Source organism: Hemiscyllium ocellatum, chromosome 3, assembly GCF_020745735.1.
Source record: "Hemiscyllium ocellatum isolate sHemOce1 chromosome 3, sHemOce1.pat.X.cur, whole genome shotgun sequence".
NCBI lineage: Eukaryota > Metazoa > Chordata > Chondrichthyes > Orectolobiformes > Hemiscylliidae > Hemiscyllium > Hemiscyllium ocellatum.
The window spans coordinates 90,103,854-90,118,565 of record NC_083403.1 but is presented as its reverse complement, the minus strand read 5'-3'; the positions used below and the strand labels follow the sequence as shown (position 1 = coordinate 90,118,565).

Here is a 14,712-nt window from a genome sequence, read left to right as displayed (position 1 = left end):
AGGCCCATTTGTCTATATTTCACTGCTAATAAAAATGTTGCATAATTATTAGTCTCATATGTCTGTAGCCCACTCACAGGGTGCTCATTAAGTAGCTGGGGAAATCATATTTAAACAAAATTAATGTTCTGAAACGTGGTAGTTTTTGTATATTGCAACTTCCTGTTACTCCTCATGCACAGCTGGACGTGATCCACTTTCTGACCTTTGAAGCAGATCCTGTTGAAGTTGTAATAGAAGTGATTGATTTGTGGGGGAGGTTTTGTATGTACTTAAAGGCAATACATTCAGACTTGTAGACATTTACAAATTGGCCTCTCTGGCCTATCAGTCTGCACTAGTCAACAAAGATATGACTGCACTAATCCCATGTTACAGCTCTTAGCTCATAGGGCTGGATGCAGGTGAATATCAAAATAGTGTTTTAGTATTACGAGTTTCTGGCCAAACCACCCTCTCAGGTGATGAGTTTAGGCAGTGGTTAAAAAGCCTTCTCTCCTCAACATCCCTCTTAGCCTTGTACCTCTTATCTTAAATCTATGTCCTCCTAGTAATTTACCCAACTACTAATTGGAAGAACATCTTTCTATATCCCCTTTCTGTGCTCCTCAATCTTATACAGCTTGGTGAATTGGTCAACCTTTGTTGCACCAAAGGAAACTAATCCTAGACTTTCCAATCTTCCTTCAAATGTCAGACCCTTAAGCCATACAGCATCCTGAAAAGTCCTCTTTAGTGTAGTCACATCCTTTCCATAATTCAGTGAGCAGAAGTGCATAGAGTAGTTTGTTTCACGTGGTTCCAGCATAACCTCTCTCCTCTTGCATTCAATGCCACGGCTAAAAAGGCAAATATCCCGTTTGTCTTCTTAACTCCTCATCTACCTGCCATCAGGGATCTGAAGATATAAACATCAAGGTCACACTGATCTTCAGCCATTACGAGGTCCTACCATTCATCATGTAATTCATTTTCTTGTCAGTCAGGACTAGTCTGTTGACATTCTTCTGTAGTTTATAGCTATCCTCCTCATTATTTATTACACTACCAATTCTTGTATCACACACAAATTTCTTGATCATGACCCCAACCTTTAAGTCTCAATTAGTACTGCACACCAAAAGTAGCACTGAGCCCTTCAAAACTCCACTGGATATAACTTCCAAACATAAGATCATCTGTCTATACTCACTCTCTGCTTCCTGCCTCACAGTCAATTTTGGATCCAACATGTCTTGGATCCCATGGCTTCTTGTTTTCTTAACCAGTGTGCCATGAGTGACTTTATCAAAAGCCTTGCTAAAGATCACATAGACCACATCAAATGCATTACCCTTCTTCCCTTAAATTTATGTTGACTATCCCTGATTAATATATGTCTCTCCAAGAATGGATGTATTATGTCTCAGAATTCTTCCTAATAGCTTCCCAAGCACCAAGATTAGTCCTTTCTCTTTTTATTAATGAGATAATGTCAGCAAGCCTTTAGCAACTCACCTCTCATGAGTAAGTATCAGAAAATTATTGCCAGGGTACTTAATATCTTTTCCCTTGCCATCCTCAATAATCAGACTGGGATAGGTTTCATGCAGACCTGTGGATCTAACCACCTTTAAGGCTGCTAAACCCATTATTATTTTCTCTCTCTCTCTCTTTCTCTCTCTCTCTCTCTCTCTCTGTTAATTTCTTCCAATACTTCATAGTCCTTTACCCTGACATGGATCATTCTTTTACATAGTTAGAAAATATTCGATGAGGACTGGACACATATCTTCTGGGTCCTCACACAGATTACTTTAAGATTCATATGGGTCTTGCTCTTTCCCTAATTATTTATATATATATTTTAAAAGTTCTTTTATTCTAAGTTCCAATGCTTCCTCAAGAAAATGTAAGCAAAAAAATCCAAGAAAGTTAGAAATAGACTCCAAATAATAGTCCTTTCTGGGGAATCAACACCAAAACAATCTCACAGATAATAATGCAGCATGTTACAACAAGCTTGACATTTAAAGAATCAAATCATTATCAAATTGAGAGTTATTTGGACATTACCTGTACACCTTACAGGAACTTGCATTATGTGGGGTTCAACTGAGATATAAAGGACATGAAGGTGTGGGTTACACCCTGACCTGTGACGTATGAGTTGATCTCAGTACAAACACAGCCTTTCAAACTAAGGAGGACAAGAGGAAAAATAAAGTAGGGTTCCAATTCCTGATTCCTGTAATTACGAGGTGGATGTCACATGCAGAGATTAGGCTTTTTGAAATAAACTTGCAACATTATTTAGTTTCATATGATGCACTGGAGTTCTTAAACATCTGTGGAACCATGTTCAATATGAATCAGCAACTTCATGTAAAAGACAAGGAAATAGCTATATTTATTAGCTGATTATTTTTATATTGCTCGCCTCTATGTATTTGTACCTGGCTTATGTCTTTAAAAAGCCACAAGCATAATCTGTTTTTTTAAAAAAAGATTAAAGAAATGAATATAAAGATAAGTTTATGTAAAAACAGAACCATTCAATTTTTAGAAAGTGCAGAAGTTGCCCAAAAGACCCCTATAGTGATCCCCCACATAGACGTTCAGTAAAATCGCGGTAGATCTTGACCTTAACTCCCCTTTTCTAAATTATCCCCATGTTCTTTGATTCAATTAGATTCCAAAACTCACCCAATTGCAGCCCTGACCAGAGAATTTGGTAACTGAGAAACCATCATCAAATATTCTCATTAATTCAATGCTCCAGCTGGACATTATACTTTGTCAAGGCCTCTTTTGGTCATAGGTTTCAATTGCTGCTGGTAAAAGACTTAATGTAAATCTTATTGGAATTCTGAAATCAAACATTATTCGTGTGATTAAGTGTTCACATGCATTTATATGGCTTACATGATATTGACTCCTACTGCACACCCGGATGTTATAAGCATTACATGGCTTTCAATCTCAAAGTCTTTGCTGATCAGTCGCTGAATGGCAAGGTAAACCAATACAGCAGTTACTGCCCAAATTGATAGTACGGAAAGGAGAGCCCCTAGAATTTCTATGACAAAGAAAACAGAAATTAGAGCAAAGCACTTCTAAAATTACTGTACCCACTTTCAGATTCCCAGCCAAAAAAGGGGAAAACATGCATTATAAAATATTTATTGCACCTTGAAGTTTGACTCAGAAACCTTCATTCTGAAAATTTAACAACAAAAATCCAAAAGGCAGACCATTTTAGCATGATGTCAACTTAATCATTTTTTTGAATCATTATTGTTGAAATAGAAAATCATAGCACATATATAAAAAAAACTTTTAGGTCCACGAGGTCTGTCTAATTCCACATTTTCACTTTTTGTCCTTAACCCAGTAATTCTTCATTCTCAAGTATATGTCCAGAACTATTTTAATGGAATTTATGGGATCAGTTTCCACAATATTTTCAATTGGTGTGTTCCAAATCCCAAAAACAATTGATTTTTGCCAATGAGATGTCATGTCAGTAGAATTATCATTCCCTGGTGCCAACCCCTGGTGAAATTACAAGGAAGGACTACATGGATACTAAACAAATGAGAAAGCATGTAATAGTTAGAGCTAAGTGATCCACCCATATCCAGTTATGGATGGGAGGAAGAAGATCCTGCAACATCCCTTCCCAAAATGATAGCAGAGCCCAACACGAGAGTGAAAAAAATGTAGCTAAAAGCTTTTTGCAATATTTTTCAACCAGCAATGCTGATTATATTATCCATCTTGGCTTCTTGCTAAGGTTTCTCCCATTACAAGTCTTCTGCCAATTTTATTCATTTCATTTGATATCAGCAAATAATCGAGTGCACTGGATAAGGTCTCTATTGACTCAAGTCATACCTGGAACATAGGAAGGTGGTTGTGGTTATTGATGGTGCACCATCTCATTCCAGGACATCTCTGTAGCAGCTCCTCAGGGTGCTGAATCATCATCAGCTGCTTCATCAGTGACCATCCCCTCATCAAAAGCTCAGAAGTGGGGATGTTCATTGATGATTGCACCACGTTTGTGATTCCTCAGATAGTGAAACATCCCATATGCACATGCAGCTAAACCAAAGCAATATTTATGTTGGGCTGACAAGTGGCAAGTAATAGCATCCCACACAATGCAGGAAATGACAATCACCAATAAGAGGAATCAAATCAACTCACCTTGACATTCAGTGGCATCATCATCATTAATTTAGTACCTTGGGGCATCATTGACCAGGAACAGAACAGGATGAACCAAAGTAAATATTATGGCTACAATAGCAGGTCAGAAACTGAGAATTCTGTGGTTAGTGTCTTCTTTCATAAAGTAACGGGAAAGAAAAGAATCAGTCATCAATAATGTGGATATTCAAGTGTCTGGAAATTTCCAATGATTGCAGTGTTCATGAAAGTGCTCCAGGATCTGATTAGGAGCTTTGCAGTTTCTTGATGGAGATGCTTTCATCTCTAACCTAAGGAAAAAGCTGCAGTGTTTTACATCACTGGCTATGAAACATTGATAGTTGTCCAAAATTTAACATGGGGTTTGATACTTCATTCAAAGTTTGTGAGAAGATTTGTAGCTCGGGTGCTCATTGTTGTGTTTCTGTTCGTCGAGCTGGGAGTTTTTGTTGCAAACGTTCGTCCCCTTTCTAGGAGACATCCTCAGTGCTTGGGAGCCTCCTGTGAAGCGCTTCTGTGCTGATTCCTCTGGCATTTATAGTGGTTTGAATCTGCTGCTTCCGGTTGTCATTTGCTGTCCGCTGCAGTGGCCGGTATATAGCGTCTAGGTCGATGTGTCTGTTGATAGAATTTGTGGATGAGTGCCATGCCTCTAGGAATTCCCTGGCTGTTCTCTGTTTGGCTTGCCCTATAATAGTGGTGTTGTCCCAACTGAATTCATGTTGTTTGTCATCTGAGTGTATGGCTTCTAAGGATAGCTGGTCGTATCGTTTCGTGGCTAGTTGGTGTTCATGGATGCGGGTTGTTAGCTGTCTTCCTGTTTGTCCTAACAACCTGCATCCATGAACACCAACTAGCCACGAAACAACACGACCAGCTATCCTTAGTAGCCATACACTCAGATGACAAGCAACATGAATTCGATTGGGACAACACCACTATTATAGGGCAAGCCAAACAGAGAACAGCCAGGGAATTCCTAGAGGCATGGCACTCATCCACAGATTCTATCAACAGACACATCGACCTAGACCCTATATACCGGCCACTGCAGCGGACAGAAACTGACAACCGGAAGCGGCAGATTAAAACCACTGTAAATGCCAGAGGAATCAGCACAGAAGTGCTTCACTGGAGGCTCCCAAGCACTGAGGATGTCACCTAGAAAGGGGACGAAACGTTTGCAATAAAAACTCCCAGCTTGGCGAACAGAACCACAACAACTTTGATGCTTCATGATGTTCTGCCAGGTCCTTTATAAAGAAGCAATTTCATAGAATCCCTACAGTGCAGAAGCAGGCCATTCAGCTGATGCCAACCCTCCAAACAGATTCCCACCCAGACCCACCACTAAACTATCTCTACATTTCCCATTGCTAATCCAGCAAGCCTGCACATCCCTGGACATCCCTGGACACTCTGGGAAATTTAACTTGGGCAAATCACATAACCTACACATCTTTGGACTGTGAGAAGAAACCAGAGAAAATCCACGCACCCACAGGGAAGAATGTGCAAGTTCCACAAAGACAGTCACCCAAGGCTGGAATCGAACCTGGGTCCCTGGTGCTGTGAGGCAGCAGTGCTAACCACTGAACTACTATACAATCCCTTTGATCATCGTAGGTCTTCTAAGCATTACACCAAGGCTGAAGGTAGATTGCCAATAAATTCAGAGATTATCCAAAAGGACCTTCTAGATTTAAGATGGTTTGGTAGTTGATTGAGTCTGTCTGAATAGCATCCAATAGAGTACAGCAGAAAGACTTCACTAAGGAGCATTCTGGAACAGCAGAGTGAGAAAGTACACATTCCATGACAAGGAGGAAGAGTACCAAATAGAGGTCAACAGAGAGACTTTGCTGAGGAGAACCATCTGGCAGGGGAGATAGCTTGATTCAGAGTTTGAGCTAAGAACCTCTATTACTGGAAGATAGTCACTGGATTGTGAGCAGAACTTGGAAGATTGTCGGTTGAGCTGAGCTGAATTTGGTGAATTCTTAGGCTGGCCTTGACTTAACACCAATTCTGCCCAGCCAACCACAGCTATTGCCTCTGCTAGTGCCCACACCCCAGGCCTGCAGCACATTCAAAGTGACTGTGAAGAAGGTGGACAAAGCATCACTGGAAGGATCTTCTTCATGAAGAGAGTCTGCCTGGATGGCTGTAGGTTCAAAGCAGCCGGTATTTTCTGTCTGCAGGATTTCCCCAGAGAGGGCTACTTTGACGTGACCTTCAGGAGTGTGAAACAATGGACGTCTCTGAAGGTGTTCTAAGAGAAAGGAGGTGAGGGCCCCCTCTCTGTCTTGTCCGCGGCACTATTGTTTGTTCTCCCTGCACAGAGGCGCTGGGTTGTATAACCCCCACTCCTGGCAGCACATGTCCTGACCTTCCTGGGAAGGTATGTGCAGTTTGAAGGAGGCAGCGCCCATGTAGTGGACCCCTTTGGAATCTGGACCAGCAAGCAGCAGGGATAGGTGATCCTGAAGGTGGGTACCATTGAACATCTCCACCCACCCTCCAGCTTTGTGATCACGGGGAGCTGAGGCTACCTGATGTACGCAGGGCAACCTAAGTGTGCCAAATCTGTGGGAGGCCAGAACATATGACAGCAACGAGAAAATAACCCTATGCAGGAATGGAAAACAGCAGGGTTACCTGACTAAGGACTGAAAGGAGTCCAAGAGCAGTGAACCCCCAAAGGTCAATAAGATGCCACCACGAGCAAGAAAACTGATATGAGGGGGGACAGGCCAGAGAGGAGGAAAAGGTCACAAGTATGGAGGCACATCAACCAGCCCAACCTCCACCTGAACAGTGGAATCAATGGAGGAGGAGGAAACCAAGGAAGCAGGGGAGTGGCTACCAGTGAGAAACAACGGAAAAGGAAAACATATCAGGCCCCCAGCATGATGGAAAGAGGCAGCTGCAAGATGGAGACACCAGCAGCCCTACTAATGACGAAGACTTGCAGATGAATAGCCATCAACAAATAAAGAGGCATAGCACCACGGGGAGAAGGAGAGGAGGACCCCCAACCTGGAAACGCTGGGCTTCCCAAGGGGCCCAGTCAGCCTAACCTCCAGCCATCAAGAATATAGGTTACCACAACTCTGGGCAACTGGGAGCAGCAATACTCTAACAGTCCCTCTGTCAGACTCAGAACTGGACCCTGCTGGCTTCGTTCTCACTCTGACAATGCTGGAGCAGGGCAATCCTTCCAGAGACAAGTGGGCGGCATGGTGGCACAGTGGTTAGCACTGCTGCCTCACAGCGCCTGTAGAACCGGGTTCAATTCCCGACTCAGGCGACTGACTGTGTGGAGTTTGCACGTTCTCCCCGTGTCTGCGTGGGTTTCCTCCGGGTGCTCCGGTTTCCTCCCACAGTCCAAAGATGTGCGGGTCAGGTGAATTGGCCAAGCTAAATTGCCCGTAGTGTTAGGTAAGGGGTATGGGTGGGTTGCGCTTCGGCGGGTCGGTGTGGACTTGTTGGGCTGAAGGGCCTGTTTCCACACTGTAAGTCTAATCTAATCTAAGACAAACAGGAGAACTACCTCAGTGTGAGAGAGTCCAACAGTTCACCCACACCAGAAGTCCACCAGTGGGGGTGAATAGATATTGGGTAATTCTATAAACTTTTAAAATAGGTTACTGTCTATGAGGAGTTCGCACATTCTTCCCGTGTCTGCGTGGGTTTCTTCTGGATGCTCGGGTTTCCTCCCACAATCCAAAGATGTGCGGATCAGGTGAATTGGTCATGCTAAATTGCCCATAGTGTTGAGTGCATTAGTTAGGGGTAAATATGGGATGGGGGAACGGGTCTGGGTGGGTTTGTTCTTCAGAGGGTCAGTGTGGACTTGTTGGGCTTAATGGCCTGTTTCTATACTGTAGGTAATCTAATCTAATCTAAAATAAAATAAATGTTAGAATTGCAAATATTAACATGCATAGAGTGTAATCTTCTACATGATGGGTTTCCAGATTGGCTTACCTGGCCAAATGTCAAAACCTGTTCCTGCAGGAGTGGGGAATACTGCATCTCAGCAGCTACAGGAGGTAGTCAAACTTACGGACCCATGGGCCTTCAATTTGGTCAGGGGGAGACAATTCCTCCGGCCTGGGTATTCTGCTGCAAGGAGGCGACTTCTCTCCGAAGTGTAGGTGGTGCTGGGCAGGCACCTTCTCATAGCAGGTGTCACATACAGAAATGGTCCCTAAGACTAACTAACGTATGCACCCCAGCAGTAAAGAGTGAGCAACTGGCCATCCTACAACAGGTCCCATTGCGCTGGCGATGTCCAGGCTGGTCATTCTGGCTGGAGACTTCAACCGTATCATCGATACAGATGGATGATCTAGAGTAGCTGAAAGCAAATTGGATTCCTGATGGAAACAGTTGCCAAGCTGCACAATGCAGCACATGTCCACCTGGTTGCGGCCAAACAAGTCTATCTACTCAAGGTAGATTTCCTATTTGCTTCCTGCATGTTCTGGGTCAGATCCACTGATGTCAAGCTGTTGTTCTTCTGACTATTGCTTCCTGAAGGACAACCAGCTAGCTGACAAGGGAACATAGAAGCTGAAGTTCTACCTGTCCTTGTTGCAAAGGATGGGACTGGCTTTGCTGCCGCAGAACATTCTAAGTAGTTGGACTATTCCATATCACTTGTCCTTCATACAGCAACTTGTAAAGAGTAACACCTTTGACCACCAGTCCATCAGGAATGGTCAGCAAGTAGCGTCCTTGAGACCCTGAGGGAAAAGGAGAGGGTGGATCCTGTCACCTGGTTCCCTGAGCTGACTGCCGAAGTTATTTAGCAGAATGCCTCATTACTAGAACTTTCTAACAAGCACCAGGACATTGCTTGGCTGGTGCTAACTGCATTACTTGAGAGATCCTTTATGTATGCTCGGTCAGTTTGTGCCACTGTACATTGTCCTCTGAGTGGCTGAGGGGAGGTTGAGACTGTCTCACATTTCTTTCTTGAACATGCCTTTGTAAAGGAAGTCTGGAGAAATATGCAGTGGTTTGTGTCAATGTTCATCCCAAGCAACTCAGTCTGGTCTTCAAGGTGCATACCAGGACAAACATAAAATGCAGCAAGAGGACCATCAACTTGGTGAAAGATGCTTTTTGATGTGCCTAAAACTTGTTGGCCTTACAGAATGAGGAGTTGACCCCAACTGACCATTGTAGACTGGCACATTCCAAGGTCCAACACTACGTACTAGGGATGCACTAAAGCTTGGGGCAGCCACCCCAAGGAACAGCGGGGAAAGACCATTTTCTGAGGTCTTTCTGCTGAAGGTAAACGAGGGTCTGTTAAGTTATTGGACCCTTCTAGTAGTCTCAATACATGTAAATATTGGTATTTTATGTATAAGAGAGTTGGATAGAGTCAAAGTCCAATGTCTTTTTTTTAAATTAATATGCAACTGAATAGAACCAATCCACATTTGTGAAATGTATATTTTTACAATAATTTTGGCGAATAAAAAGTATATTATTGAAATAAATAAAAAAATCGGGAGAACTCTGCTCAGTCACCACAACTGATCAGTGGAGTGAGGAAGAACCCCAGGGCGGCACGGACGCTTCATGGTTAAGACCGCTGCCTCACAGCACCAGAGACGCAGGTTCAATTCCAACCTTGGGCGATTGTCTGTGTGGAGTTTGCACATTCTCCCAGTGTCTGCGTGGGTTTCCTCTGGGCGGTCCTGTTTCCTCCCACAAAGATGTGCAGGTCAGGTGAATTGGCCATGCTAAGTTGCCCATAATGTTAGGTGCATTAGTCAGAGGGAAATGGGTCTGGGTGGGTTACTCTTTGGATGGTCAATGTGGACTTGTTTGACCAAATGACTTGTTTCGACACTGTAGGGAATCTAATCTAATCCGATGTCATGGAACAGCAAGCCAGAAACATTCCATTATCGTAAGTGTTTCCATCCTACACTCCTACAAGCAAAAAAAAGGAGCGATAGATTGAGAGAGGCTGTTAGAAAGTTGGTTGTAGCCAAGGGGATATTTGATCTGTTTGTAAAGATTGCATTATAATTTAAGGAATTTAAAGAATGATGTTTTTGATAAGAGATAGCATTACTGCTGTACTGTGGGAAGATATCCGGAAATACATCCAGGGAAGTTATTTGGGTAGAACTGAGAAATAAGAAAGGGATGATCACCTATTGGGATTGTATTATAGACCCCCTAATAGACAGAGGGGAATTGAGCAACAAATTTGTAAGGAGATCTCAGTTATCTGTAAGAATATGGTTGGGGATTTTAAAAAATATATATTTTTATTGAAAAAAATAGATTTTTTAATATTACAAGTACAATTCAAAACAGTACAAAAAAACAACCCAAATAAAAAAAATCCCCAACCCACTCTCATGTACAAATGTATAAACATATATAGAAAAATAGAGAATAAAAAAAACCTGGCTATTTAACTAAATAAATAAATAACCAACAAACTAATAAATAGTAATAATGCAGCCCAGCCAAACAAAATGCTCCTCTGTTCACAGTTCCTCCTCCCTGGATATTGGACTCGCAAAACACAATCGTTACAGCTATATAAAAGCCCTTGTTAGTGTGGCAGATAAATCTGTATCAAGGTATTCCAAAAAAGGTTGCCATGTCTTATAAAAATTCTCAGTTTTGTGGTGTACCATTTTTGTGAGAAAATCCAAGGGAATATGCTCCATAACAATCTTCTGTCAACCAACAGGCCCGGGGGAGGTTTCGAATACCCAACCTAACAAGCTGCTCTTTCTGGTACAGAATGTGAAAAGTTTTTTCTATTGCGCATCTGCAGGAAATACAGTGGGCAAACCCAAAAGGAGAGAGGTAGGGTCCGTCTCCACCCTTAGACCCAAAATCCTCTCCATTGCTCCCGCCACTGTACTCCAATAAGTTTAAAACCTTTTGCAAGACCAGAGACAATGGGTAAGAGTGCCCATGCAGACCTTGCCCTTGGGACATGCTGAAGATATCCATGGTTTAAATTTTGACAAATGGTCCAGAGCCAAGATGACCCTGTGGAGAATCGTCAACTGTAAAGCATGGGTCCAATTGCAAATTGATATCTTCATTGCATTCTCCCAAATATCCTCCCATGCTTTTGAGGAGACTTCAACACCCAGTTCTCCCTCCCACATCCTGTAGAGTCGATCAAACTCATCTGAGGGGGTCACCCCCCAATTGATGACATAGAATACTGGCAGAAAGTGTACTCTTAGCACTTATCAGCCCTCTCTCTATGTTGAATTTGTAGGGATCAGTCAAAAGTGCGGTCTTTTCTCAAATAAAATTCCTAACTTGAAAAAAAAGTCTCTATTAGATAGCTCATACTGATTAGATAGCTAACTGATCGAAGGATATCATTACATCTCTCTCAAATAAATCGCTCGTGCATGTCACATCCCTAGCTGCCCAACATTTAAATCTTGAGTCTAGCAGCCTGGTTGAAAACCCGGCATGGCCACTAAAGGTGTAAACAAAGATGTTTTGCCAATATTGCCTTCCCTCTGCCGAATTGCCCTTCATGCTTTAACAGTACTAATGACTATTGGGTTATGACAATATTCCCTAACTTGTCCTCTTTTTGTCCAAAAACAGCAAACTGGTAAGGGGACACCATGCCTGGGAGGCTTCTATATGTAGCCATATTGAAAGAGTATCTCCACAAACCCAATCAATCACTCAAGTAGGACAAAAGCAAGCTTAATTTTTAATGTCTGGAAGATCCACTCCCCCCAATCTGTGAGACAATTGCAGTTTGGCTAACTGAATGAGGGACTGCCGACAATGCCAAATAAAAGGAGCTGAACCAGCCTCTGAGTGTTTGCTTATTGAAAATCAGGTGGAGCATCCATATAGGGTATAGCAAACAGGGAGAATATTCATCTTAATAAGTGCTATCCGACTCAACCACGAGGCTGGAACTGCCTCCCATCTTTGAAGATCTTGTTTAAGATTTTTCAAATACTTGGATAAAATTGGCTTTGAAAGCCAAATCAGAACTGGAGTAACGAAAATGACCAAATACACAAAACCCCCCTGTGACCGCCTAAATGGGAATCTATAGTTGCACTCAAGAGCTAGCGGCTTCATAAGACCATCCATAAGCATAGCCTCTGATTTCACAAAATTAATCTTGTACACCGAAAAAGCGCCAAACACGCGAATGCATTGTGTCAGACGAGGCGTTGAAACTGCTGGATTTGCCAAAAAAATGTGGACAAAGTCTGCATACAACAAAATCTTATGTAAGTTTGACCCCACTTCTGGAGAGGATATATTGGGATCCCCACGAATGGCCTCCGCCAATGGTTCAATCACCAACGTAACAAGCAATGGTGAAAGGGGACAGCCCTGCCAGCTGCCCCTAAAAATATTAAAATTACTTGATCATACCTCGGTGATGACCGCTGCGAGAGGGCCACCATAGAGAACCATTGCCCATCTTATGAAAACTTTGCCCAAACCAAACCACTCTAGAGTATAGAAAAGATGCAGTCACTCAACTCAGTCAAATGCCTTCTCCGCATCTAGAGAAATCGCCAATCCCTATATTGACTGTTATTGGCATGCTTGAATTACATTTAGCAGCCTCCTAAGATTCATGGAGGATCTGCGACCTTTTATGAAGCCCGTCTGATCCTCTTTAATAATAGAAGATAACACAGTCTCCAGCCTTAATGTGAGAGTCTTAGAGATGATTTTAAAGTCCACATTTAAGAGAGAGATGGGCCTGTACGAAGCACAATCTTCCAGATCCTTCCCTTTTCTTTTAAGGATAAGTGAAATATTGGCCTCTCTCAGAGATGGTGGGAGACAATCATGACTCAACGAATCATTAAACATATTGAGCATCGGGCCTGACAGTATACTTATAAATTCCTTATAGAATTCACTGGGAAGTCCATCAGGACTGGGCGCCTTTCCACTCTGAGGCTGCCTCACAGTTTCCTGCATTTCTTGCTCTGATAACGGGGCATTGAGAAAGGACTGTTGTTCGGGAGTCACACCTGGGAGCATCAGATCTCTAAAAATTATTCCATTTTGGCCTGCCCCACCTCACAATCCTCAGATTGGTATAAATTAGAGTAAAATCTCTGGAACGCCATGTTAGTCTTTTTAGAATCGTATGTTAGGTTCCCAAACCCTTCCCTAATCGCCATAATGGCTTGTGGGACACTCCTTTTCTGGTGAGATGCGCTAAGTATTTACCTGGCTTGTCCCCAAGCTCGTATAACCTTTGCTTTGCAAAAGCCAGCTTCTTCTTTGCCGTCTGCATGGGCATGGAATTCAATGCAGACTGCAGCGCTGTAATCCTATGTAGTTTGACCAATGAGGGTCTGTCATAGTAGGCCTTCTTGGCTGCCTTCAACCATGCTTCAAGGAGACGTTGCTGCTCACCATTCTGCTGCTTCCTATGGTCGAATGTGAAATAACTAACCCTCTAGCATAGGCTTTGGCAGTTTCCCAGAGAACAGATGAGCTATCAAGTGAGCCTCTGTTGATGTCTAGGAATGCCCGAAATTCCCTAGAGAAATAGAGTTTGCACGTTCTCCCCGTGTCTGCGTGGGTTTCCTCCGGGTGCTCCGGTTTCCTCCCACAGTCCAAAGATGTGCGGGTCAGGTGAATTGGCCAAGCTAAATTGCCCCTAGTGTTAGGTAAGGGGTAATATGTAGGGGTATGGGTGGGTTGCGCTTCGGCGGGTCGGTGTGGACTTGTTGGGCCGAAGGGCCTGTTTCCACACTGTAAGTCTACAAAAAAAAAATACTCCACAAACTTATTATCCTTGAGGATAAAGGGATCCATTCGCCAATACCTCAAACTGTCTGTAACATCCTTAATCTTAACCATAAGGTACACTGGAGCATGATCAGAGATGGTAATATTACAAGATGCCATCAAATCCAGAGTTACTGCAGGGGTCAGAAAAAGAATGCTAGTGTGACATGTGTGCAAATTGAACGAAAACGTAAAATCCCTACCTGTCTCCAGATGGAGATGTCTCCAGATGTCCACCAACCCTAATTCCGCGCATAGACCAACTAACTGTTTAATTTGTGCAGAGGGTATCAAGAGACCTTTGGGCAACCTGTCTACTGTGGGATCCACGAGACCGTTAAAATCTCCTCCTATAATGATGTGCCAGGATTCAAGACTTTATAAAAAGTGTCTACCAAACATTAAGGGGATGAGCTGGAGGGCAATAAACATTTAAAACAACACATTGTTCCCCATCTTCCCCATTTATCAAGGCTTTAAAAATTACAAACCTCCCATATCATATGTGTCTTTAACAACAACTCCAACAACTTAAATGGGAGATTTTTCCTAACCAATATAGCCACTCCCCTACTTCTGGTATTAAATTATGAAAAACAAACCCGGTCAAAGCCATTCTGCAGTAATTTCAGGTGCTCCTTGTCATTCAAATGTGTCTCCTGGAACAAAACAATATCTGTCTTTTCCTTTCGAAGATGCAAGAGTACCTTCTTC

General features: G+C 42.8%; 1 protein-coding gene across 2 annotated transcripts in view; it reads right to left on the bottom strand.

Annotated features, from left to right (window-relative positions):
- slc30a2 (solute carrier family 30 member 2) overlaps positions 1 to 14,712 on the bottom strand; it is a 116,263-nt gene that overhangs the window by 14,521 nt on the left and 87,030 nt on the right. For both annotated transcript variants that reach the window (XM_060821276.1, XM_060821277.1), the window contains one exon: positions 2,905 to 3,058. In XM_060821276.1, coding sequence (XP_060677259.1) covers positions 2,905 to 3,058 — 154 coding nt within the window. The remainder of the gene's footprint in view (positions 1 to 2,904; positions 3,059 to 14,712) is intronic.